The sequence below is a fragment of the Ursus maritimus genome, unplaced genomic scaffold (genome assembly GCF_017311325.1).
Source record: "Ursus maritimus isolate PB19 unplaced genomic scaffold, ASM1731132v1 scaffold_32, whole genome shotgun sequence".
Classification (NCBI taxonomy): domain Eukaryota; kingdom Metazoa; phylum Chordata; class Mammalia; order Carnivora; family Ursidae; genus Ursus; species Ursus maritimus.
This window is the reverse complement of record NW_024425786.1, coordinates 16768715-16792601: the sequence shown is the minus strand read 5'-3', so window position 1 is coordinate 16792601 and position 23887 is coordinate 16768715. Positions and strand designations below refer to the sequence as shown.

The 23887-nt window shown below is 55.4% G+C and overlaps 1 protein-coding gene across 3 annotated transcripts in view; it reads right to left on the bottom strand.

Moving 5' to 3' along the window:
- Positions 1 to 23887, bottom strand: part of EPHB2 (EPH receptor B2) — a 124761-nt gene that overhangs the window by 20946 nt on the left and 79928 nt on the right. For all 3 annotated transcript variants that reach the window (XM_008694872.2, XM_040618942.1, XM_040618943.1), the window contains exons 3-5: positions 23210 to 23365; positions 21731 to 22066; positions 5084 to 5208 (exon numbers count right to left, since the gene is read on the bottom strand). In XM_008694872.2, coding sequence (XP_008693094.2) covers positions 5084 to 5208; positions 21731 to 22066; positions 23210 to 23365 — 617 coding nt within the window. The remainder of the gene's footprint in view (positions 1 to 5083; positions 5209 to 21730; positions 22067 to 23209; positions 23366 to 23887) is intronic.

Below are 23887 nucleotides of genomic sequence, written 5' to 3'. Positions count from 1 at the left end.
AAAAAAAAAAAAAAAAAAAAAAAAAAAAAAAAAAAAAAAAAAAAGCCATGAACGCATGTTGCAGTACCAAGATTGTCCACTAGGTACCGCCAGCCAACATGGAATCTGCTCTGGTTTGACAAGGGGATGGATTCTGCAGACTGAGTGGGTTGGATGTCCACTTAGAGAGGATGGAAGTTTTAAGTTCCTGATTATAGGAGGGAGCTGGGAAGTAACTGCCAGTGGCATGGGTGCCTCAGGAGAATGAGGAATGAACCTCGTGGATCGCTTCCCTAAAGCAGGGAACAGGACAGAGCAGGGGATCGAAAGTTATTTCAAATGCCGATTCTTCCCCTTACTTGCACTGTGACCTTGGAAAGACCCTTCACTCCCCTGGGCCCCTGTTTTCTACTCCAGAAAAGGAACAACAAATGCCAGCCTTTCAGGGTTGTTGTGATCGGGTAACATCTGGCACAAAGGAGCTGCTCTAGACATATTTGCTCCCCTCTCTCCTCCGCCATGGCTGGAGCACCTTTATCTGAATTAGGACTAAACACCAATGGGTTAAGGGAAGAAATTTAGTACTAAATCCACCAGTCCCGGGGCACGTGTGTGGCTCGGTCAGTGAAGCGTCAGACTCTTGATTTCGGCTCAGGTCATGATCTCAGGGTCGTGAGATCAAGCCCCACATCGGGCTCTGCGTTCAGCGTGGAGTCTGCTGGAGATGCTCTCTCTCCCTCCCCCTCTGCCCCTCCCCCCACTCACACTCACTCTCTAAATAAATAAATAAAATGTTAAAAAAAAAAAAAGAAATCTACCCGTCCTTAGTTTGAATCCTTACCCGGAGATTATGGGACAGTGAGGCACTGGGTGCATTTCTTAAGCCCTATGGGCCTTGGTCTTCTCATCTTTAAAGTGGGATAACACCACCCTATGCCACACAGAATGGGTGTGGAGATTCAATAGGAAAAAAATGGGTAAAGCTTTTAGCAAACTCTCCAGCACACATAAGGACTTGATAAATATTGGCTATCGCCCTCATCGTTATCAACACCGTGACAGGGCAAGCCTTCGCTGATGTTCATGAAATGAGTAAGTGTGAGAACAAACCTCTCCAGGTCCAACCTGGACAACCGTCCCCACTGCTCCACGTACCCTGGACAACAACCAATGAAGCCTGGACTTTCATAGCTCATCCCCATCGCCCCCAACCTTCCTCCCCTTCCGCTCTGCAAGTGGAAATTTCTGTTGAATAAACACAAATCGCTGAGGCCTACGGGGGCCCATCTGCCATAGGTGGCCCCACAAATGAATCTTCTCCTGGAGCGCTGGGGGAGCCAAAGGGGGCATGAACCTCCGAGCTCTGGGGCAGCTGCCAAAGGAGGCCACCTCCCCCAGGACGCTGGAGCCGATGGAAACAGCCAGCGCCGGTCTGGCCAACACCACTCGTCAGCGGCATCCAGAAGCCTTGCAGCAAAGTGGTTTTTAGCTCCGGGCTCCGGGCAGGCTGGGAAATCCCCAGTGGAGCTGGGGAAAGGCCAAACGGGGAGCCCGCTCCAAAAAGAGCCCTTTCTAAAGCAGGAAGGGAGGAGTGGGAAAGATAGTGGGGGCGGGGCCCCCACGGGTCGGCAGGGCTGGCTGCCGAGCTCCCCTACCTGGGGAGATCTGCAGCCTTCATTAAAGAAATCAATTGCAGGCACTGGGAGGATTCCGAAGTGTTTGGGAAGAGCCGGCTGCGGACTTGTCAGAATCCATCCCGCATTCTGGCTGTCCCTCCCGACGGAAGCCTGAGAGGCTGGGGACCGAGACTGCTCCGACCCCTGTCTGCCGTCTCCTCTGACACTTGCCGTCAGCTCCTTTTTCCTTCTCTCCTTAGACATGCCATCGTCCTGATTCTGTCCATCCGGTTCTGTTTTATCTCTGTACACCCTCCTGTCTGTTCTTGGCCGTACCTTTCCACCCCTGGCAAGCCTCGCCCCTGTATCTCCACATCACAAACCCACCCTGGCCCCAGGAAAAGGCACCACCAGCCGTTGGGAGCTGTCCTCCACACTTCCCTGGTCCCCTGAGTTTCCAAATACCGTCTGAATCTGTTGGCTTCTCACCATCTCTGCTGCCAGCCCCTACTCCCTGCCACCGTCGTCTCTCACTTAGTGTCCCATGAGAGCCCTCTAAAGGGTCTGTGTCTCCAGAACCCCCTTACAGTCTATTCTCCACACAGCAAGCTACAGGGATCTTTAACATAATCTGAGTCAGATCACACCATTCCAGAACCTTCTGATGGCTTCCCATAGTACTTTAAATTGAATCCAGACTCCAAAGGCGTGGAAGGCCCACCACAACCCAGCCCTGTCTCCCTCTCCAACTCCTTCCCTACTAATCTTGCTGTTGTTCATATTGCTCCTCCACACTTGCCTTCTCCTGCCCCAGGGCCTTTGCATGTGCTGTTCTTGCTGTCTGGAATGACTGCTCTCATCACTCGTCTGTCTGGTGAACTCCTAGCATCTTTCAAGGCTCAGCTCAAATGTCACTAGAATGATTTACCCTCACTTGACCCAGATCATGGGTCCCTCCTTGGTGTCCATAAGGACCTTTGTTGGCCCTTCTGTGACTGTGCTACAATTGGTCTCATGGCTATTTATGTCTGGATCTGTCTTTTCCCCTGGACTGCGAAGGCCTTGAGGCCTCTGGGCATGTCTGGCTAATTGCAGTATTCCCAGTACTGAGCCCAGGGCCCAGCCCAAAGTTGGCGACAGTGAATATTGAATGAACTGGTGTCCATCTCTCACTGGCAGATGCCAAGCTGCCTCTTACTGCGCCCCAGGCCCCGGGAGGAGGGGCTGACAGAGTAGGGCCATGTCTCACCACACTCGTAACTCAGGCCTGTCCCTCTCTGGCCATTTGTACCTCAGATCCTCCTTCAGAGCCTGGTCCTGTCCACCTTTACACAGTCATCCCAGAAGCATCCCAGAAGGCAGGAGAGCCAGGTGAGGAGAGAGAGCATAGGCCCAAATCCTTGCTCTGCCACTTAGCAGCTGGGTGCTCTTGGACAAGTTGCACAACTTCTCTGTGCCTCAGTTTCCCCTCCCGTCCACTGGGGTGAATGGCACTACTGTGAGGAGGAACGAGATGATGGAGGCGGTGAGCAGGTGGTGGCCGCGGCTGCTGCAGGGCCTGCGGGTCCTGCCCCCGTGGCAGAGGCCTGGGGATGCCGGGCCGCCGCAGAAAGTAGGGCAGAGCTGCCTCCCGGTTCACACCTCCAGCAGCCTCCCCAGCCCCTCCCGTCTTGGTAGGAAATGGGCCGGCGGCAGGACCCGCGCTGGGATTCCTCATTTCCTCTCTGGTCTTCGGGGACAAACACTTTCAGTTCCGTTTAATCATAAAGCTTCTTAATTAGCGTTTTTTTTTTTTCTTTGTTGAATTCTGAGTTGCTAAGCTGTCCCCGCCAGAAGGGGTGGAAATGCTGGTTTCTGCAGGGCCTGGGGCTTCCGGGGCCTGGGAACAGCTGGTCTGGCTCATGCTACAGGACACCTGGCTCCTTCAAGGCCCTCGAGGGCCCAGCGAGGACCGGAGCCGCTTCCCTCACATCATCCTCAGCTCAGGCCATCCAACAGCGCCTCTTGAGCACCTACTGTGTGCCAGGCTGGGGAAACAGCAGACGGTAAGGCAAGGTCTCCACCCTGGAGGAACAGGCCCTGGGAAGGGATCTTTTCACTTATTCCTTCAACCAATATTATCAAGTGTCGCTTTGGTGCCGGGCCCAGGGTGCTGGGGAGAAGACGGTGAATGGGACAGATGTGGTCCCTGGCCTCTCAGAAGGCACTGCCTAGAGCAAGGGACGAGCAAGGACACAGCAATCACAAACCAGCTGCGTGAGGCTGGATAGGAGTTTGACGGCCTCCCGGGACTCATCAGGATTGGGCCGAGCCGGGGTCAGCAGAGTGGAAGGGTGGGGCTGGGCCTCACAAGGCAGGGCTCCAGCAGGGAGGCTGGATCTGCTTCCCTCTCTCTTCGTCTCAGCCGGGGGGGAGAGGCTTCCTATCCATTTCCAGGCCCCAACCCTCAACCAAAGCACTTCCTATAGTCATTCACACCTTAGTCTGAATGCGATCCCAATGACAATTTTCCCAGAGGCCCTTGCAGCCTCTGTGCCTCAGGATGCAGGTAAGAAAACTCTCCAGTCACAAAGAGGGTTTCCTGGACCTCTGATGTCCCGCTGCTGTATCCGCCCCCTGGCTCCTACACTGAGCAGGCCCCACGTTCAAATGTACCGGCCTCACCTGGCCTCACAGGTAGTAGCTCTTGCCCACCATACGGCACGCACGGCAGATGGGAGGAAGGGAAAACACACTCTGCTGGGGCCGGGAGCTGTGCTGGGCACCACCCCTGCCTTTCCTCCTTCACCTGCGCAGCCCCTAGTCAAGAGACGCAATCTCCTTTGGACGTGACACAGGAGGAAACTGAGGCTCACAGAGGTAAGATGCCTGCTTAAGGTCACACGGCCGGGTCTGGATGGACCTGGGATCTGAACCTATGGCTTCCCATTCCTAGTCCAATGCTCCTCTACGACACCAGTGGCTTCCAGCCCCGGCTCCTTGGGGGGTAACAAGGGTCTGGTTTAAAAGCTCAAAGAGAAATCGCTCTCTCCCCATACAAATGGCGGCCAGGCAAATGAAAACAAGTGTTTTAGCTGGAATCTGAGCAACACGGGGACGGAGCTCTAATCGCACCCTGGACAGAAGCTCTCTTGTGCAGTTTTAAATCTCTGCTTCAGATGGGTGAAGCTTTTTGGGAAACCAGTTTTTCAGAACCTCAGGCCCACTGAAGCCAAGAGGAAGGGTCTCGGTGAGGAAAGGGCCATGACCGTCGTTGTCTTTTACTGAGATTGCTGGCCCGGCGCCCCAGACCAACAAAAGCACGACTAAGAGAGGTCAAAGCACCTGCCTGATGTCCCACAGCTGGGGAGGACCGGAGTCAGAACTGAGCCAGGCAGCCTGACTCCGAGGCCAGTGCTCTCTCTGTGTCCAGTCTCACGCGATGGTAGAACCCCTGGCCCCAGGGAGGTGGGGGTGGGGGTGGGGAGTGCGCCCGGGAGCACGGGTACCTTCTCATAGTACTGCAGCTCATAGTCCAGGATGACACCGTTGGGCTGGTCAGGCTGGGACCACGACAGGGTGATGCTGTCCACGGTGCGGCTCACCTGGTGCATGATGGACACGGCCGATGGAGCTGGAAGAGAGGTCAGAGGTCAGGGGTCAGGGGTAGCAGGAGAGGGTGCAGCCTCTGGCCCCACTTTAGAGGTGCCCGCAAGGACAGAGTGGAGGATCAGAGAGGGGAAGGCTTCTGGCTGAGGCCACACAGCCTGCCTAGGGGGCTGACGGGGGCAAAGGGGCTTGTGGAGGACGTGGGTGCTGCTTTCATGAGGCACCAGCAGATTTCAGACACAGACGATGCTGGCCGTCCCTGGGGAGAGATAGATGCCCTGGGCCCTTCTCTGGCCCGGCCCAACGCAGCTGGATGGAGGGTGTTCATTCTCTCTGAGCGCTTACAGCCTACTGGACTGGGGAACTTACAGACCCAAGACAGGATGATGTGGCTCTGGGAGAGGCGAGCGGAGAGGGTGGGAGATTCCCTCGTTCCTTCTGCAAGTGCCTACTGTGCGCCAGGGATCTAGCACTGAATACAAATGTCCGCCAAAAATAAATTTATAAAAATAAATCCACAGCTCCTATGGAAAACAGTTTGGCAGTTCCTTCAAGAGTTAAGCATAGCTTTACCACATGACCCAGCATTTGCACTTCTAATTTTCTATCCCCAAGAACTGCAAGCAGGTCCTCCAACAAACACCTGTACACGACTGTTGAGAGCAGCACGGTTCCCAGTAGCCAAGAGCCGGGAAGCCCCAAGGCGTTCCTCCGCGGACGAAGGGACACACGGATCGTGGTGTATCACCATAGACTCCTAGCTAGCTGTAGAATAAATCCCGTACCACATAGGCTACAGTGTCGATGGACTTCAAAACATGCAAAGGGACGGACACAGAGGTCCCATATTTTATGAGTCCGTTCGTATGCCATATTCAGAGTAGGTAAATCCATCCATAGATAGCAAGCGGTTGGGAAGGGAGGAAGGGAGAATGTTCTGGGCCCAGACAGAGGTGGTGGTCGCACAGCACTGGGAAGGCCCTGAATGCCACTGAATCGTACACGTTAAAACGGTTCATCGTATATAAATTCGACCTCAACAAAATCCCTCCCTCCGTCGCTCCCTCTCCCTAGCGCGGCTAGTGTCATCATGGAGGTTAAAGGAAGGGGACAGGAAGTCAGGGGAGGCCTGGGTAGTGCTGGGAGGACTCTTGGAAATAATTTAGTCCCGTCCCTTCGTTCTATTGATGTGGAAGCTGAGGTCCAGGGACGAGTTGCGAGCTGCCCTTTTTCTGGATTCCTATTTCCTGTTTCACCGGGGCCTGTGTTTCTTGCCTCCTTCTCAGGTGGAACGAACCTGTGCAAAGCACCTACTGTGCGTCACCCGCAGCCCGGGGCCCTTCACACCTGTTCCCTGAGCTGATCGTTGGTGAGGGGACAGTATCGGGCCCACTGACAGGCGAAGACGCCAAAGGTCAGAGGAGCAAGTGGCTTCTTGGGATCACACAGCCCTCACGTCCTCGGTAGGGGAGCTGGGATTTGAACCCAGGTCTGCTGGGGCAGGGCTCGGCCCATGAGTTGGATAGGGGCAGGGGTGGACTCCTGACATGGTGTGACCGGAGTGGGTGTGACACGGTGTGACCGGAGTGGGCCTCCTTGCCTCTCCGGGCCTGAGGTTTTCATGGTCTCAGGAGCAGCTGAGGGCTCCTGGGCCAGTCTGTGGCAAGCAGATGCTCTGTCTTGGCCCACACAGGCTGTCTGAAGGTTGCGACGGACCCTTTTCCTCCTCATGCACATCTTGCTTCCCAGGTGCTTTGTACGGATGTGAGTATGGAACGGGGGCCGGTAGGAGCCCATCGGGCCTTAAAGCCTGGCAATGACTCACCTGTCCCCTGCTGTTTCTGTCCCTTCAGCCCCAGGGTGGAGGGAACGTTGTGTTGCTTAGAAGACCCAGGCTCTACTCCCTGGTCTGCCACTCACTGACTGTGTGACCTTGGGCAAGCTGTCCCCCACCTCTGCTCCTGGTTTCTTCCTCTGCACCACGGGCAGGCTGCAAGATCCCCGAGGTCCTGCAGCTCGAACGCTCCCTGCCTGTCCTTCCTGGGCAGGCCTCGGCCTGGAGGTCAATCAGCCCAGAGGCCAGCAGTAGCCTAGCAGGTCCGGCTTCCCTCTAGCATCCCGAGTACCTGTGGGAAATTGGCCCAAGACCCCCGAGACAGGGCGGCAGCACCAGCAAGAAGGACTTGGACCTTGGTCCCGGTGTCCCTGACAAGCCTCAGTTTCTTCTGCACCTGAGGGAGTGCTGTCTGTCCTGCCTCTTGGGAGGATCAGGGCCCTGCCCCCTGCAGTTTCCTCCTCAAACAGGGGGACTCTGTCTTCCTTACTGCCTCCCAGAGAATCAAGAGACCCCAATGTGAGCGAAGGGGCCCCGCTAACCATTGTTGATTGAGCACCTACGACGTGCTGGGCACGGTGCTATGCCCTGGACACGCACTAACCCATTTAATCCCCACCACAGCCTCGAAAGCAGACCTCCTTCAGCCCATTTTGCAGATGGGGAAGCTGAGAATGGAGTGTCTTGCCTGAGGCTCTATATAGAGTAAGTGGCAGCACAAAGCAATACATTCTCACCAGATGCTCGGGGATGGGAGGTGACGTTTCTCGGGCTCCATGAAGTCACTTGAAGGACTTCCGGGGCTGCGTATACATGTATCATAGTAACAATGATAAACACTGACTGAGCCCTTACTCTGTGCCCAGCACTCTTCTAGGCTCTTTACGCCTGCTAACAGAGGTGTGACAGAGAATTCGCACAATTGCCCCATTAGCTGGGGGCTACTAACAGCCCCAGTCTATAGATGGGGAAACTGAGGCTTGGGGCTGTTCAGTAACCTGCTCAAGGGTCATGCAGCAGGCAGTGCTGAGCCAGACTCAGGGTCCTCACTAGCCCAGCACCCGGCTCCAGGGAGATGCTCCCCGGAGACTAGTGAGGTTAACTGCTAGAGCCCAGGGGAGGGGCAGTCAGAGTACCCGAGTGGTGACTCAGTTTCCTCATCTGTGAAATGAGCCTGAGGGTAACATGCCCTGAGAGCTGTTGGGGGGGCAGATGTGTGAAATCGTGGCCATTGCTCAGTGCGGCTTCTGGCAGGTGGTCAGTTCGGGGAGCATTCGCCCGTGTCCGTGGGTACTTGCCACAACGAGCAGCAGACCTGTGTCACCTCATTCGGTCCTCTCAACAACAATGTGTGTGGGGGGGTTAATAGCCACAATTTGCAGAGGAGGAGACTGAGGCTCAGAGAAGCATGGTGACTTCCCCAAGGCCACACAGCTAGTGAGGCGCTGAGCTGGGCCTGGAGCCGGGTTCTCCTGCCCCAGCTATGCTCCCTGCTGGCCCTCAGCGCAGTCCCTGCCACTGTCCCCTCATTCTCTGACCCCGTCTCCAGCCCAGACCTGTCTCTCCCTCCGGAGCTGAGCACTCTGTTCTGGACTGCCGGAGGCCCTGGCTCCTCCGTGAGGCCGGGCCATCCACCCTCCGCTCCCGCCTGCTGTGGTCCGCTTCCACGGGCAGAGCGTGCGTCACTGCGTATCTGTTGTATCTGTGAGCCTTGGACACATGCTGCACGCAGAAGCATGGGTAAGCCGTCCTGCCATCAAGCTGCAACGACGGGACCTCAGTCAGCTGGTGCTTTCTGCAGGGAACTGCACCCTCGGGTGAGAAGATCTCAACCCAGCCCCAGAAAGGCAGTCCAGCTTAGCGGTCGGGAGCCCGAGTTTGGAATCAGACCTGCAGGCAAATCTGCTCCCCACTCCCCAGTGCTGTAGCCTTCAGCGAGTTCTCTCAACCTCTCTGAGCCTCCTTTCTCCCCCGACCAATGCGGACCCTCCCCTGGCAAGGATGTCATGAGCACAAAAGAAGAAATGCACGTAAAGGCTTGACCACGGTGCCTGGTACTCTCAGGAGAGAGGTCTTGTTAAAAACATGTCAAGGGGCACCTGGCGGGCTCATTGGTGGGGTACACGACTCTTGATCTCGGGGTCGTGAGTTTGAGTCCTGCATGGAGCGTAGAATTTCCTTAGAAAAAGACAACATCAGAACATTTCAAGGGGATGGGCAGGGGGGCACCTGGGGGGCTCAGTTGGCTGAGCGTCTAACTCTCGGTTTCAGCTCAGGTCGTGATCTCAGGGTTGTGGGATTGAGCCCCGTACTGGGTTCTGTACTCGGTGGGGAGTCTGCTTGAGTCTCTTCCTCTCCCCCGCCCCTCCCCCACTCTCACTTGCTCTCTCTAAAATAAATAAATCAATCTTAAAAAAAAAAAAAAAGAATATTTCAAGAGTGTAGAATGGTGCCAGGGGCTGATGGCTGGGGGAAAGGAGGAGATGCTGGTCCCAGGGTACAAACTTCCAGCTGTAAGAAGAGTAAGTTCTGGGAGTTAATGTGCAGCACGGTGACTGTAAGAAACAATACCATATTGTATAACTCTACGTTGTTAAGAGAGTAGATCTTAAATGTTACAACCACACACCAAAAAATGGTAATTATGTGAGAGGATGGAGGTGTGAACTACCTTCTGCAGTCATAATTCTGCAATATATACATGTATCAAGACATCACATCGTATACTAAACTTTCATGTTATAAGTCGGTAATGTCTCAATAAAGTATTTCAATTCATGGAGTTGCTATAAGGCCAGCATGATGCTGGGTTCTGGGATTCAAGAGAGGAACCTCTCAGGTCTCTGCCTCCCAGGGGCTCGGGGTCCAACAGGAGAAAGCATATTTGTTTCACACAGTGATTCCCTGCTCCAGGTTGGAGCTCCTGGGTCCAAGCCCCTGGATCAGGACTCGGCCAAGGCGATCCAGGCCTGAGAAGGGGCAATGCTGTTCCCTTCACTTCTCTCCCCCTGATTTCACCGCCCAACAGTGAAGAAAAGTGGCAGCACGTGTCCCTAAAGACTAGTGCACTTTTCAGACTTGAGGGGGCATAAGGAGATGAGCAGGAGACTTTGTGAAAACTCACTTTGCTGGGCACTGCCCCGCCTCTCCCCAAGATTCTTATTCAACAGGTCTGGGATAGGGCCTGAAGATCTGCGTTCTAACAAGCTCCCGGGTGACGCGGATGTTGTTGGCGTGTGGACCACACTTCGAGGAGCAGTGGATTCAGGACCAGAGAAGGAAGGTGACTTGTCCAAGGTCACACAGCAGGCAGGGGCTGGCTCTTACAGCCTACACCAGCTGAATCTTGGTCGAGTACATTTTCCACCCACCACACTGCTTCTCACAGCCTGGCTTCTGCAAAGACTGGCCCTCTCATCTGCCCAGGCTCAACTTCTGGAGCCTGTGGGCATGGAGCGTCTTGAAGCAGGGGGATGAGAAGTGGGTGGGGAGGTGCAGGGCTGAGGCTGCCCAGGAGCCTGCCTTGTCCTGAAGGCACTGGGGAGCCACAGAAGGACTGCAGTAGGCAACCTGCTCCTCAGATAGATAACTTGTCATCTTGACAACGCCTCTATGCCCCATGATGCCCAGCAGAAAAACAAAAGGAAGGCCAACACCTAACACCTGTTCCCTCTGTGCCAGGCGCTCTTCCAGATGCTTTACGTAGTGAACTCCTTTGACACTCATATGGACCCTGTGAGGCAGGTATTATGATTATACCCATTTTATAGATGAGGAAATGGAGGCACTGAGGTATGAAGTAACCTGACCACAGTCCCACAGTGAGCAGGCAGCGCAGCTGGGATTTGAACCCTGGCCCGCTCAAGTCCAACACATCCTTCCTTTCGCTGGCTGTGGCTGATACAGGCTGAGCAGGGAGGTCTGGAAACCACTGGACATCAGAGGGCCTCTGAGGACACCCTGGTCCAGCTCCCATCCCATTGGTGCGAAGTGCACTCCGCCCGGCTCCCGCGGACTCTCCTCGCCCACCACCACACAGCCCGCCTCGGCTCCGGGAGCTCAGCTGTTGGTGGGGGCAGGTCCCACACAGCCATGGGGGTCTGGGCTTGGTGGGCTTAGCTGGCAGGCTTGGGTTACAGGCAGCTAACCCGGGCTCTGATCCCATAAGCCCCGTAACCCCGGGCGTGGCAAGGAGGCGGCATTTGCTGGGAAGATGATCAAGGAGGGCCAGTGGGGGCCAAGCAGGGCTGGCCTTTCTCCTGGAATCCGGGGGGATTAATGGGGGAGAAAAGGGAACAGCTGGATGTTCTCCCATCCCTCCTGCCGTCCACCGCCCACCCTGGGGTATCAGGTTTCCCTGTAAGTTGGTCTTCAGGGAATTCTGGTATTTTCAATTACCAGCCGGGCACGCCGGCAGGGGGCTGGGGTCAGTGGTGCCCCGTGACCCCTGCAAGGAGATGGAGCCCCAGGGAGCAAGCACAAAAGAGGCTTGTGGCCGAGAGGGGAAGGGGGAGGTCGGCCAGGCAGGGCCTGTTTGGCTGGAGCAGGTGGTCAGGGGCCCTGCTGCCCCCAGCGAGCCCTGGGGGAGCGTCCAGTCCCTTCATTAGCTGAGACTTGGGGAAGTAGCCTTCCACATGTGCCTCCGTTTCCCCCTCTGGGCATGAGGGGGTTGCATGAGGAGGTCTCTCAGGGCCTTCTGGGACTAGGAGCCATTGATGGGCAGGAAGACAGGAGGCCCGTGACCCTGGCTACCTCTGGAGGGTGTGGCTTTGGACTTCACTCAGCTCCGTCTCCACAGCCCCGAGCTCTGAGGCAGGAAGGAGACCCCCGAGAGTACTCGGCCTTTACCCTCACCGGTCAGAAGACCCCAGGAGCTTAGAGGAGTAGGGAGAAGTTGCTGGGCATTGGCAGTGTGAGACCCCCACCCCAAGCCCCCGTCTCAGATCCCGCTGCCTCTGTGACATCTTCACTGCTGTGGATAGCCCACTGTGACTTCCCACGGTCCCCTGAATAATGCACAGAGGCTCCACGTGGCCTCTGGGCCCACCTGCCCGGCACCTGCCACCACCTCTGAACATACGCCCCTCTACTCCCCAGTGCCATCCACCCTGGCCACCTTTATGTTCCCAATCACACCAAGGCCAACATTCTTTGCTCAGGGCCTTGGCCCTGCGGTGTTTCTGCCTGGACGCCCCTTCCCCCAAGATCTCCATGACCTCCTCAGAGAGCCCTCCCTGACCACCCACCCCCTGCTGTCACGGGCCATCCCACAGCAGCTTTCTTTCCTTTGCAGTGTTAACAGGGACCTCGTATCCCTTGTTCAATCCCTTACCCCTAGTGCCTGGGACAGTGTGACAGCGTGTGGCTCAGAGTAAGCACTTATCCATATTACTGGAGGAAGGAAGGAGAGAAAGAAGGGCAGACTCTCTCCTTTTCTAGCACCTTCAGGAACCTGGCTGACTCACTGACCTTGGGGGCTGGAACCTGGAGCAGGGGTTCAGGCAGGAGCCAGGGGAAGGCAGTGCAGCTTGTATGATGGGCACTAAACATTCGCTCTCCCTCAGACCCCAAGCCCACCTGTGATGTGACCTGCTGCGGTGGCCTGGAGGCTCTTGCCGACTAGCCAGCCTACAACAGCACAACAGTCTGTTACAACTGCGTTTACATTCTCCAGGATCTAGATAGCAGGAGCACGTTCCCCGTGACAAGACTCCTGGAATTTCCGGTTGATAATGGGGTCGCTGTTTTGACTGTAGCAATTCAGTAAACTCCTGATGATCCAACTGCAATTCTGGGTGACCTGATCATAACTGTCACAACAGAGCTTCCACAAATAAAACGCTTCCAGAAAATGGGCCTTGTTTCTTTCTGATTGGACCAAACATTTGTGCTGTGGGTGGAAAAAAGGAAAAGCTGAGAACTGGTGTCAAGGTGCACTTTGCTATGAAGAAAAGGAGTCCTGTGGCCAAGAAAGGTAGAGAAACACAGAGTTCTAGACCCCTGCTTGTGAGACCCACATTGTGCACTCCTTTGTTCAAGGCTCTGAGAAGTCCTGCAGAGGAGAGACCCAGTTAACCTGGTAGTTGAGGTCTCCTTTGGCTTCGGAACCCCTTTTTTACATAATAGTTATTAATGTCTTTTGGAAGTAGCAATGTGTGGAACGTTTTGGGGAAAACACCCCCAAAACAACAAAAATCAGGTCTAGGAGATATTGTCTCTTTCCTTGAACGTGAGAAAAGCTCCTGTCTGGGGTGACTGTTCATCGGCTCATTCACTCTTCCCTTGATTCAGCTTAGATTTAACAGCACCTTCTGGGTGCTACACAGTCAGACGGAGTGAGGTTAATCATGTCTGTTTCACAGATGACGAAAGACAGAGTCAGGTAAAGTCTCCTGCCTGAGGTTCCTCAGCTCAGGGGAGGGATCGGGACCCGGGCCTGCCTGAGTCTACAGCCGGGGCTGATTTGTTCTCCCTGGTTACTTGGCCTGAGTCATGTGCACGATCGGAGCAGGCTAAGGCCAGGCCCTGGGCTTGGTACCACGGACACATCCAGTGGCCCGCCTGCCCATGGGATGCTGGACAGCCTGGATCTTACCTGTGGCTGCTGGATGTGACCCAGGTCTACCCCAGCACCCGGACGAGCAAGGTGGTAAGAGCCTGAGCTTCAAATCAGGTAGCCCAGGCAGCATATCTCGCCCCTCAGTGTCTCAGTTTCTCCTCTGTAGAATGGGGACAAGGGCATGGGTGTTGGGAGGTTACATGAAAACCTGCATGTCAAGTGCTTAGCAAAGGTACAGGTCCAGTCAGGGGCCCGGGGACATCTACCGTATGGGGCTGTCTGGGCCGCTCAGAATCTTCTGGATCTTTTTTAAAAAAGAATTTTATTTATTTATTTTAAGTAATCTCTACACCCAGTGTGGGGCTCAAACTCATGGCCCTGAGATCAAGAGTCGTACACTCTCTGAGCCAGCCGGGCAACCCTGGGCTGCTCACACCTATAAACAGCACTGTGAGTAGCTGAGTGGTGGTGATGGTGGTGGTGGAAGGGAGAAGACGCAGCATTTAGGGCTCAGACCCCAGCTTTCTAATGCCCTGGCGGCTGTGTGACCTCAGACAAGTTACTTTCCTTTCTGAGCCCAGTTTTCTCACTGTGAAATGGGATGTGGCAGACACGACTTTCTATCTGCTCAAACATCCATTCTTTCTTTCTCAAATTAACAAAATCTTGGTTCTTAGCTAGGCACATTATGCCCAAATAAAAGACTACATTTTCCCCAAACTCTCCTGTAGCTACACATGGCCATGTGACAATAGCATTGCCCACAAGAGATAAAGCTAATGTAATGGATGGGACTACTGGAAGTCTCTCTTAAAGGGAAGGGCCTTCTCACTCCCCTTCCATCCTGCTGCCTGGGACATGGATGTGATAGCTGGAGCTCTCGGAGCCATTTTGGCCCATAAAGACAAGAAGCTATGTATCAGGGAGCCTGGATCCCTGATGATTCCACGGAGTTGCCCAAACTCCCATCTTCTGACATCTTTTACGTATAAGAAAAATAAACTTCCGTTTTGTCTAAGCCACTATGGTAGACTGGTTGTATTATTAATCACCTCGTAACTGCACTCTTTGCCCTATAACCTGTGCCATCCTGCCCCCCTGCTCTGGGCTTAGCCACGTGACTTGCTCTGGTCAATGGGTTATTAGCAAACGTGATCTAAGCAGAAGCTTGACAAGCCCTTGCATGTATCTGCCGGCTGTCTTGGTTCCCTGCGATTCCCACAAGAACGTGCCCAGGCTGACCCGCTGAAGAAGAGACACGCAGAACACAGTGGTTGCCCTAGTGGTCCCAGCCAGGACCATCCTGACCATCTGACAGCAGCCAACCCCAAACATGCAATAAAGCCCTGAAAATATCCAAAGATCTGCCGAGTGACCCAGAGTAGATGGGAGTGCAAACCCTTGCATGCACCCCCCCCCCCGGACCCGCCTGGACGACCTGGAGACCCAGGTGCTAGAAAAATGCTTCTCGCTTTTATGCTGTTGGTGTTGCGGCTGATTGTCACACAGCACTACTGTGGAAGCAGCTCTCTGGTATTTTCTTCCTGTTCTTTGCAGCCAAGCTCAATCTTAACTGATACTCTAGGCCGGCAGTGCCTTCCCTGCAGAAAGCTGGGGGGATCAAAGAGGCTGACGCGTGTGGAGGGCTTGGCCTGGGGAGGAAAGTGCCCTCTCCCTCTCCCTTCATTTCTCTAGGCCTGGGTCTCACCGGGGGCTCTCTTGGCCTATCTCCTTCTGATCCTCTTGGCCCGCAGGGAGAGAAGTAGGTGAGCACATGCTCATGCCAGTTCTAGAGACCGAGCCACTGTATGCCTGCGCCCCAGGAGGGCGGGAGGATCAGAGGAGAACATGCTGGCAGAAGGGGCTTTGGAAAGTTGAAAGTCTTTCCGTGAGAAAGCCATGCGAGTGGAGTCATGGCCGGGGGCCGTGACACCTGGCCAGGGTGTCGGAGCCTGGCTCTGCCACGACCTGCTGTGTCACCTTGGACAGCCACTTACGAACCTCTCTGGGCTTCAGTTTACCTCTCTATAAAAAAAGAGGTTTGCACCCCAGGGCCCCTGACAGTGCTAATGTGCTTTAATTTGGCTTCTGTTACCTTCGGCAAGAGGCAGAATAATGACCCCCAAAGATGCCCACGTCCTGATCCCAGAATCTGTGAATATGTTACCTTACACGGCAAAAGGGCTTTGCAGATATGATTAAGGTTATGGTCCTCGAGATGAGGAGATTATCCTGGATTATCCAGGTAGACCCAATGTAATCTATTGAGTCCTTAAAGGAAAAGACGCTTTTCCAGCCGAGAGTCAGAGAACCAGAGGGCCGGAGTGTGAAGAAGGCCTGAAGCCCCGTTGCAGCTTCTGAGATGCAGGGGCCACGAGAAGGAACTGCAAAGAGGGCCCTGTGGGCGAAGGGTGGCTCCCAGTCGGCAAGGACAGGGACACCTCACTCCTACCATTCCACGGCACTGAGTTCTGCCGACACCTGAACGAGCAAGGAAACGGATCCTCCCTTAGCGGCGTCAGGAAGGAACGCCGCCCTGCCAGCAGCTTGATCTGGGCCCGCTGAGATCCAGGCGGGTCTTCCACCCTACAGAGCCAGGAGACGTGGACTGTGGCTCGTTCTCAGTGGCTAAGTTTGTGGCATTTTGTTACAGCAGCAAGAGGAAACAAAGACCCCTTCCGGTTTCGTGTGAAGCCTAGTTGCACACCTCATCCACTGCCTATGTGCTGGGTGTTCTGTCTACGTGATCGCTAATCCAGCCACCATCCTGCAAAGCCGGAGTGATAGACCGACGCCCACTCTGCAGGTGAGGACCCCGAGGCTGGGAGGAGCGAAGCCGCCCACGCAGCCCGGTCCCACAGTTAAGACAGGGCTGTGCTGGATGAGGGCTAAGCCCAGCACTGATGACGCCTTTTTGCCCACATGACCCACTAGGACGTGACAACAGGGAACTTCCTAACTAGTCAATTTCCTGTTCAGTGCGGGCGATGCCAAACACTGCCTTTGCCAGGGGCTGTTGTGCACGCGGGCCCCTGCTCTGCAGAAGACCGGGGTCCGGCCAGCACTGCGGCCCCAGTACGCGGTGCTCTAACCCTCCAGGCTCTGCCACTGCCTGCCTGGTGACTGGGGACAAGTCTCTTCACCCTCAATGCCGTGCCTTCCTTACCCGTAAAACAGGATTATAATAGGACCCACCTCCCAGCGTTGTTGTGAGGACTCATGGTCAAGGACTCGGGACAGTGTCTGGCATGTAGTGAACACCTGATACATGGGAGCCATGATTAGGATGAGGGGGAATACAGAACGGCTTTCAGGCTACTCGCATGTACCGGGCAGCCTGGGAGGCACCTTGAGACGTGAGCTCAAAGCCTCCCAGCAGTCCTGCGAGGAGGGGTGGTGCCACTCACGGGGAGATGCGTTCAGACGTGGGCTAAGCGACTTGTCTAAGGCTGTGTGCCAGGGAGCAGCCAGGCTTGAGTCAAAGCCAGGTCTGTTTGCCAGATTCCCAAACCCAGACCCTCCCCACCCCTGCTGGAACTGGGCAGCGGTGCGGCTGCCCGGAGTTTGCTCCGGGTGAGACCATGTCCGGCGCAGCCCTGGAGGGCGGCCAAGAGGACTGGACGCAGCCCTGAGGACGAGCCCCATGTCACTGAAATGCCGCACGCGTCCCTGGTCTGCACGGCTGTCTCTCTGCCTTGTGATTTCGATCTCAGCTTCAATGTCACCTCCTGAGAGAGGCTCTCTTCCGACGCCCGCCCTGAAGCTCGCCCTCCTCCCTCCCATCCCCATGTCATCTTGTTTGTTTGTGTCCAGGACCAGAGACGCTGGACCGCAGACTGAATCCCGGGTCCGCCCCTCCCTTCCCAGCTGAGTGAGGCTGGGCGTGTGCTGGACCTCTCCCCACACCTGTTTCTTCCTCCTTCAAGCAGGGATGTGCAGCCCAGCCTGGCCTCCTTTCTCCAGGGGCCCTTGAGAGGACGCACGAATATGGGGCGGAAAGGCGTTCTGGAATGGTGGAGTGTGGTTCGGAGGTGGCATGACGGCTTTATGAAGTCAGAAGACAGCTCTGGCCCCGGTGAATGCCAAGGGAGTGTGAGCAAGGCCCAGTCACTTGCCCAAAAGGAATACTTTCTCCTTTTAAGGCAATGAGCTAGATATTTATACATTGAATTTTAGGGTCTGATTAAAACCGACCACTGAATGCATTTGTCTGGAAATCAAGTCCCCAGCCTTGCTTTCCAGCCTATCGTACTTCTCTACACCCCACCTCACTCCATGCTTCTCTGAGCCCTTCTGCAAATGTTCACTGAGCATTCGCTGTGGTGCGCCCCTGGCCAGGTGCCGGGAAAACCATGGTAAGTAAGGAAAAGCAGACCCATTGTGTACCACCAGATGCCGATGGCGGGGGAGACAGACAGGAACGACAGGATCAAAGACATGAGGCTAAAATCTCAACCAGGGAGGCTGGAGGACCAAGGTGCTGGGGGTGTGTGACCAAGTGAGGAAGGTCAATAATGATGAGCTAAGGTCTGAAAGAAGGGTGAGGAGAAAAAGCAATCCAGGCAGAGGGACATTGTGTGCAGGCACTTTGTGCTCAGGAGGAACAGAAAGAACTCTCCCTCCAGCCTGCCTCCTGCACTTCCCTCCGCCGGGACACCTTCCTCCCTGCACGATTCCATCTCTGCTTCTTCCAAGTGTCTCCATTCTCCAAAGCCAAGCTCAAATGCCTCTTCTTCCAGGAAGCTTTCCATGATTTGCCCTTCCCCCATTCCCCAGGAGGAAATGATGTCTCCTGCTTGTGATCTCTCTCCCCTCCCCTATACTTCCTTGGGCCCTCATTCATGTCATCTTGTATGTAGATGCTGTGTCCATGTCTCATCTTCCCAACCAGGGCATAAATCGTCAAGGGCAGGAACCGTGTCTTCTCCAGTGTAGACTTGCAGTCCCATAGTTCTGGGTTTAAATCCTAGTTGAGGCCACTTAGTTGTGGCTCCACCTCTCTGGGCCTCTGTTTCCTCACCTGGCAAAGGGGGATAAGGTGGTGAGGGCGTGGTGTGGCTGCATGGTCCCTAGCTGGGCTCTGACCATCTGTGAAAGAGTCAGCTTGTCAAGGGGCTTGAAACAAAGAGGAGGGAGAAAGGGTATTTATGATCCAGAAAGCCTCAGGGCTTTGAGGGCATACAGGGGCTTAGACCTGAGTTTCCCAACTCCGTCCGATGGTAAGAAACACTTGAGCCACTTGTTAAACATGCAGATTCCCAGGGCCCACTCCTGGAATTCTGATTCCACAGGTCTGGGGTGGGGTCCAGGAACCTGTGTTCTGGAGAAGCTCTCATATCGTTCTGATGCACAATGTGGTGGAAAAATTGAGACCCCGAGGGAGGCAGTGATTTCCACAAGTGTGATGGGTCGGATTGGTTTTCTCAGTTTTGCCTCTTGGAATGGGATTATGTACCCATACCCCTTGCCAAGTCACTCTGCAGGGTTCATTTGCTGTGGGTGACTATGCCACAGGCAGAGGAGAGACATGTGTTTGTGTGGCATGCATTGGCACAGCCGCTTGTGCTCCCAGCATTCACCATGGCAGAAACAAGCCTGGGTGGCGGCCGGTCCGAGGGGAATGGGAGACATATGGGACAGACTGAATCCAACCCACATTCTGGAGTCCTGCCCAGCCCAGAGAGCCCTGCTGCAGATTAGCTAAACCCTCGCTGCCCCACAGATGAGTGAGTGAGAAAATAAATATTTGTTGTTGTAAACTACTAAGGTTTGGGGTGGTTTTGTTATGCAGCATTATCATAGCAATCGCTGACTGATACACCGAGGTCACAGCAAATGAATGGCAAAGCTGGATTCAAACTTGGGGCTGAATCCAGTGCTTGTTTGTCACTGCTTCTGTCTTTCAATCCTGAGGGCTCCCCCTCTGCACCTTCCTTTCTGGAAGCCCCTCACTTCCACTCCGTCCCATCTCTATTCTCTGGAAACATCCAGCTCCAGACACGAAGAGTCTGGCTCAAGCAGCTCAGACTCTACCCCTTGCTGCTAACAGGCTGAGGCTAATAGGCTGAGTAGACAGTTCCACCCTCAGGGCTCCTGCATGGGTGCAGAGGAGGTCCCTAGAGCCAGGGAAAGAACTCTCACCTCTCCACCCCTGGAGCCTGGGGGGGAAGTAGGGAGCCTGGGCTTCCCTACCTCAGGGCCTTGGCAAGCTGGAGAGCCTCACAGCTGAGGCTTCGTAATCGGTTGTTGGCTCTTGAGGGTTCTCTCGGATTGCCTGCCTTGGGTCAACTCCCTCCAGACCCCACTGTGAGCGGGCTGAAATGCACCCCCGACCCTGCAAGAACAGCAGGCACATGCTCCCAACTATGTCCTCTCGGCCACAGCAATGCCGCAAACACTCACGAACAAAACCACACTCCTTCTCATTCACAAACACGCGGATAGGCAGGGCCACATTCAGACATACAAATTCATGCTCAAACACACCCCATTCCAAGCCCCTCGGATTCAGACACACCCATGCTCATGAATGCATGTATAAATAAGCCACATGGCCACAGACCATGCGATCCCAATCATAAACACATGGTCGCCCAAACACATACAGTGACACACCCACACATTCTTATAAATACACTCACTCACACGCACCATCAGACCCATAGTCACACTCAAGGTTCCTTGGACATACCCTGGACTATGCCCAAGCAGCGGAATCTGGAAGACCTAGTTAATTCCTGTCCCTTACCCTTCCTGCTCTGTGACTCAACTTCTCTAAGCATTATCTGTAAAATGGGGACATAGATGCCCTCTATTCAAGGAAGCCAGGGGTATGCAGTGAGGTCCTGTATAGACTGCACCCCTCAACCAGGTGGAGCTGTTGACCCCTCTCCTTCCATGTCCTTGTTTATGCCCTTCCTCACTCTCAAAAGACATTTCTTTCTAACACTGCCTTAAACATTTTATTGGTTCCTTAAACTGCAGGCCAAATCCTGCCTCCTCCAGGAAGCCTACCTAGACCTCCATCTCTAGATCCCCTGAGCATTGACTGTGTGGGCCCCACTTGACATCGGAAAGATAAGGTGGGTAGCCCACTCACCTTCTCTCCTGGAGCCTGGCCTCCCTTGGCTCTTCCTTGGAGAGGGCCCAGACCATGCTCACCGCAGGGGCTTGGCAAGGGTTGTTGAGTGAATAACCAAGGGGCACACTCACAGTTTTCAATCCACAAGTACCATGAGGTCCTTGAAAATCTCGTGTGGCCCTTGGTTGGGGGATGAGGCTGGGAAGTGTCACAGGTGACCCAGGGGACAATGGTCTCGGTGGAGAGGAGGGGCCGGAAGCCTAAGAGGTGTGGACTGAAGAGGGAATGGCGGTAGTAGTGAGACTGAAACATTTGGCAACTTTTTTTGCCATGACCTAGGAAGCAGGACCGAAGATGGAGGGTGATGTGGGATCCCAGAAAGGATTATGAAAGGTGAGCTGAGGGAGAAAAGCTTGCTGGAGCTGGGTTGGGGTGGGCTGAAGGCTCCCAGAAGGTGCCCGTGGAAACTGCGAGATATCTACTGGCTGTCTCCCCACTGCCCACTGGGAGAGGATCACATCTCCCAGCCTCCTTTGTGGCTTGGTGAGGCCACGTGACCAGGTTCTTTCCAGGGACCATGCACAGAAGGGATGGGTTCCACTCCTGCTTCCCTGGGTCCTCGCTCACCCACCCTCCCTGCAGACAGACACCTCTGGGCCTCACCTTCCAGCACACACACAGGTGGGGAGCATGGGGGTGGCTGACGCCAACGGAAGAACCTGGGTCCCGGAATCTCCCAGTGGATCCGACCCACCCGCGAGCCTAGATGGCTCACTCCTGGACTCTTAATGAGGGAGGCCGGACTTTCTGTGTTCTTTAAGCCGCTGAGCGCGGGGCCTTTTTGTAGAAGCTGCACGCCTACCTTCAACAGGACATGGTCACCAAACGACGGCAATTGTCACACACACCACGGCCATGCGGAGGTAGCCCGTGTTACCTCTCTCCCGGGTGAGCACGGCCTTGGAGAAGCGGAAGCCACTCCACGGAGGGGAGGGAGTCTCTGCCCGGGGCTGGCAGGGTCCCCGTTCGGGTCCACGGCCCCGCCCCCCGGAGCGGGCACCGGAAGCGCTTACCTGCCTGGTTGGTGGTGATGTTCACGGAGGCGAACTGAGGTGAGAAGGGGCTCTGGTCGGTGACGCCGTTCACGGCCTGGATCTCGAAGGTGTACTGCGTGTGCGCCAGCAGGTCGCTGATGTAGATGCGCGGCTCGGTCAGGCCCAGCTGGCGGGGCGCGTACTGCACGTTGTCCCCACAGCGGGTGCAGGCGCCCCGGCCCGAGCCACAGCTCTTGCAGATGATGTTGTAGACCAGGTCCTCGCGGCCCCCGGAATCGCGGGGCGGGGTCCACTCCAGCATGAGGGAGGTCTCGTTGACGCTGGAGATCACGGCCTGGGGCGCGGAGGGGATGGCTGAGGGAGGGGAGAGGTGTCGGTCAGCGGGGGCGTGGAGGCACGTTCCCACGGGACGGCTCTCTGCCCGCTGCCCTGGCTCTAGCCCCGGCCCCCAAAGGCTTCCTTCAAATCCTTTCTTCCCTCCATGCACCTGAGAGATGCTTCTAGAATATAACTCTCATCTTGCTGCACGTCTGCTTAACGCTTTTGCCCTGGACTCCAACCTCCTCGGTGTTTGTTACTAGGGCCGGTCTTTGTGTGTTGGGGATCATACCCACCCGACATCTCTTTCCCCTTCTTCCTTCTAACAGAACCCAATTTTATTCAGGGTGGCAAGTGTCCAGCTAGAAGACTAATTTCCTAGCCTCCTGTGATGGGGGGCTGGCCACTGATATACTTGTTGGTCAGGACTTTTTCTTAAAAGGAGACTGCTGTAAAATGTCCTTTTGCCCCTTTCCTTCTTCCTCTGTCTAGAATGTGTGTGATGGCTGGAGCTTCAGCAGCAATCCTAGGCTGTGAAGTGACTCGAAGGATAGGAACCACACGCTGAGGATGGCAGCCCAGAAAGAGTGAGCCAGGGCCCAGAGAGCTCCATGGACTGGCCATAATATCCCAGGACTGCCTATCTTCGGGGTGCTGCTCTGTGAGAGAGTAAAGTCCTGCGGTTTAAGCCACTGGGGTCAGCTCTCCGTCGCTTGCATCTGAATTCCATTCCTGTCTGATGCAGGGGTGGTAAGACTGCCCTCCTAGTCCCTCCTTTCTTAGAGAACCTTGGCCTGAGATCCAGGCGGCCGCTGCCAGGTTAGAACACTGGGCAGCCTTTTCTGCCACAGACGCCACCTGTGTTGGTTCTCCTTCTGCCAAGCCTCCCATTCACCGTCCCTTTGTGAATCGAGACCTTGACTTCATCCTCCATGTGACTGGCGGGCGGAGGGATGGAGCCAGATGCCAGCTCCACGGTCGCTGAGCGTTGGCAGCGCAGCGACCCCAGGATGGTCCTTTTCCAACCAGTTTTCCATTTCCCCTCCCACCAGGTGATTGGCCGCTCCCCGCTTAGGAAAGGCTGGCGGGAGCCAGGCAGCTGCCCACCCCTTGCTCTGAGCTTTCTGGGGGGGACTCGGGCCGCAGTGGGGCATCGCCCTGCAGGGGCCCCGAGCATACTTGTGCAGGGCATGTCGAGGGGGTCCAGGTCTGCTCTATAGTAGCCGTTGCGGCAGACGCAGTTGGTCGCCCCTTCGGAGGTGGTCCGGCTGTTGATGGGACAGTGCGTGCAGGCCTCGTCCCCTTGGTTGGCCTTGAAGGTTCCAGATGGGCAACCTGGGAGAGAAGACAAGGAGAGTCGCTGGAGAAACCAGATGAGGACTCAGGGGCCACAAGGGGTGGGGAGACCCTGTAGTCTCTTGGAGGGACCGCACAGCATCACGGAGGGGCCGTGAAGGGCAACTGTTGGGAAACCCCATCTCCTAAGGCTCTTGGGGGGGGGTCTCCAGGCTCCAACAGGGCAGTCCTCTCTGTGCCCAGAGGGTTCCAGGCTAGCTGGTTTCTTGTCTCGGAAGCTGTCTACGGGTTCAGCTGGGGCCTCTAGCAATCCCTCTGCACCTTTCCCAGTTTGGCTGTGCCACCGCTTCTAGGCTCCATCCTGACTTATTCGGAAGACTCCGAAGAGGTCTGGGGCAGGACCCAGGGCCCAGTCTTGCTCACTGACGGCTGGCTGAGCCCTGATTCTTGTTACTAGATTCCTGGCTTCTGGAGGATCGTGATGACTACGTTACAGCAGAAAAATCCTAGTACAGCGCAGGCCACATAGAAATGTGATGTCGTAGAGCAGAAAAGAACACT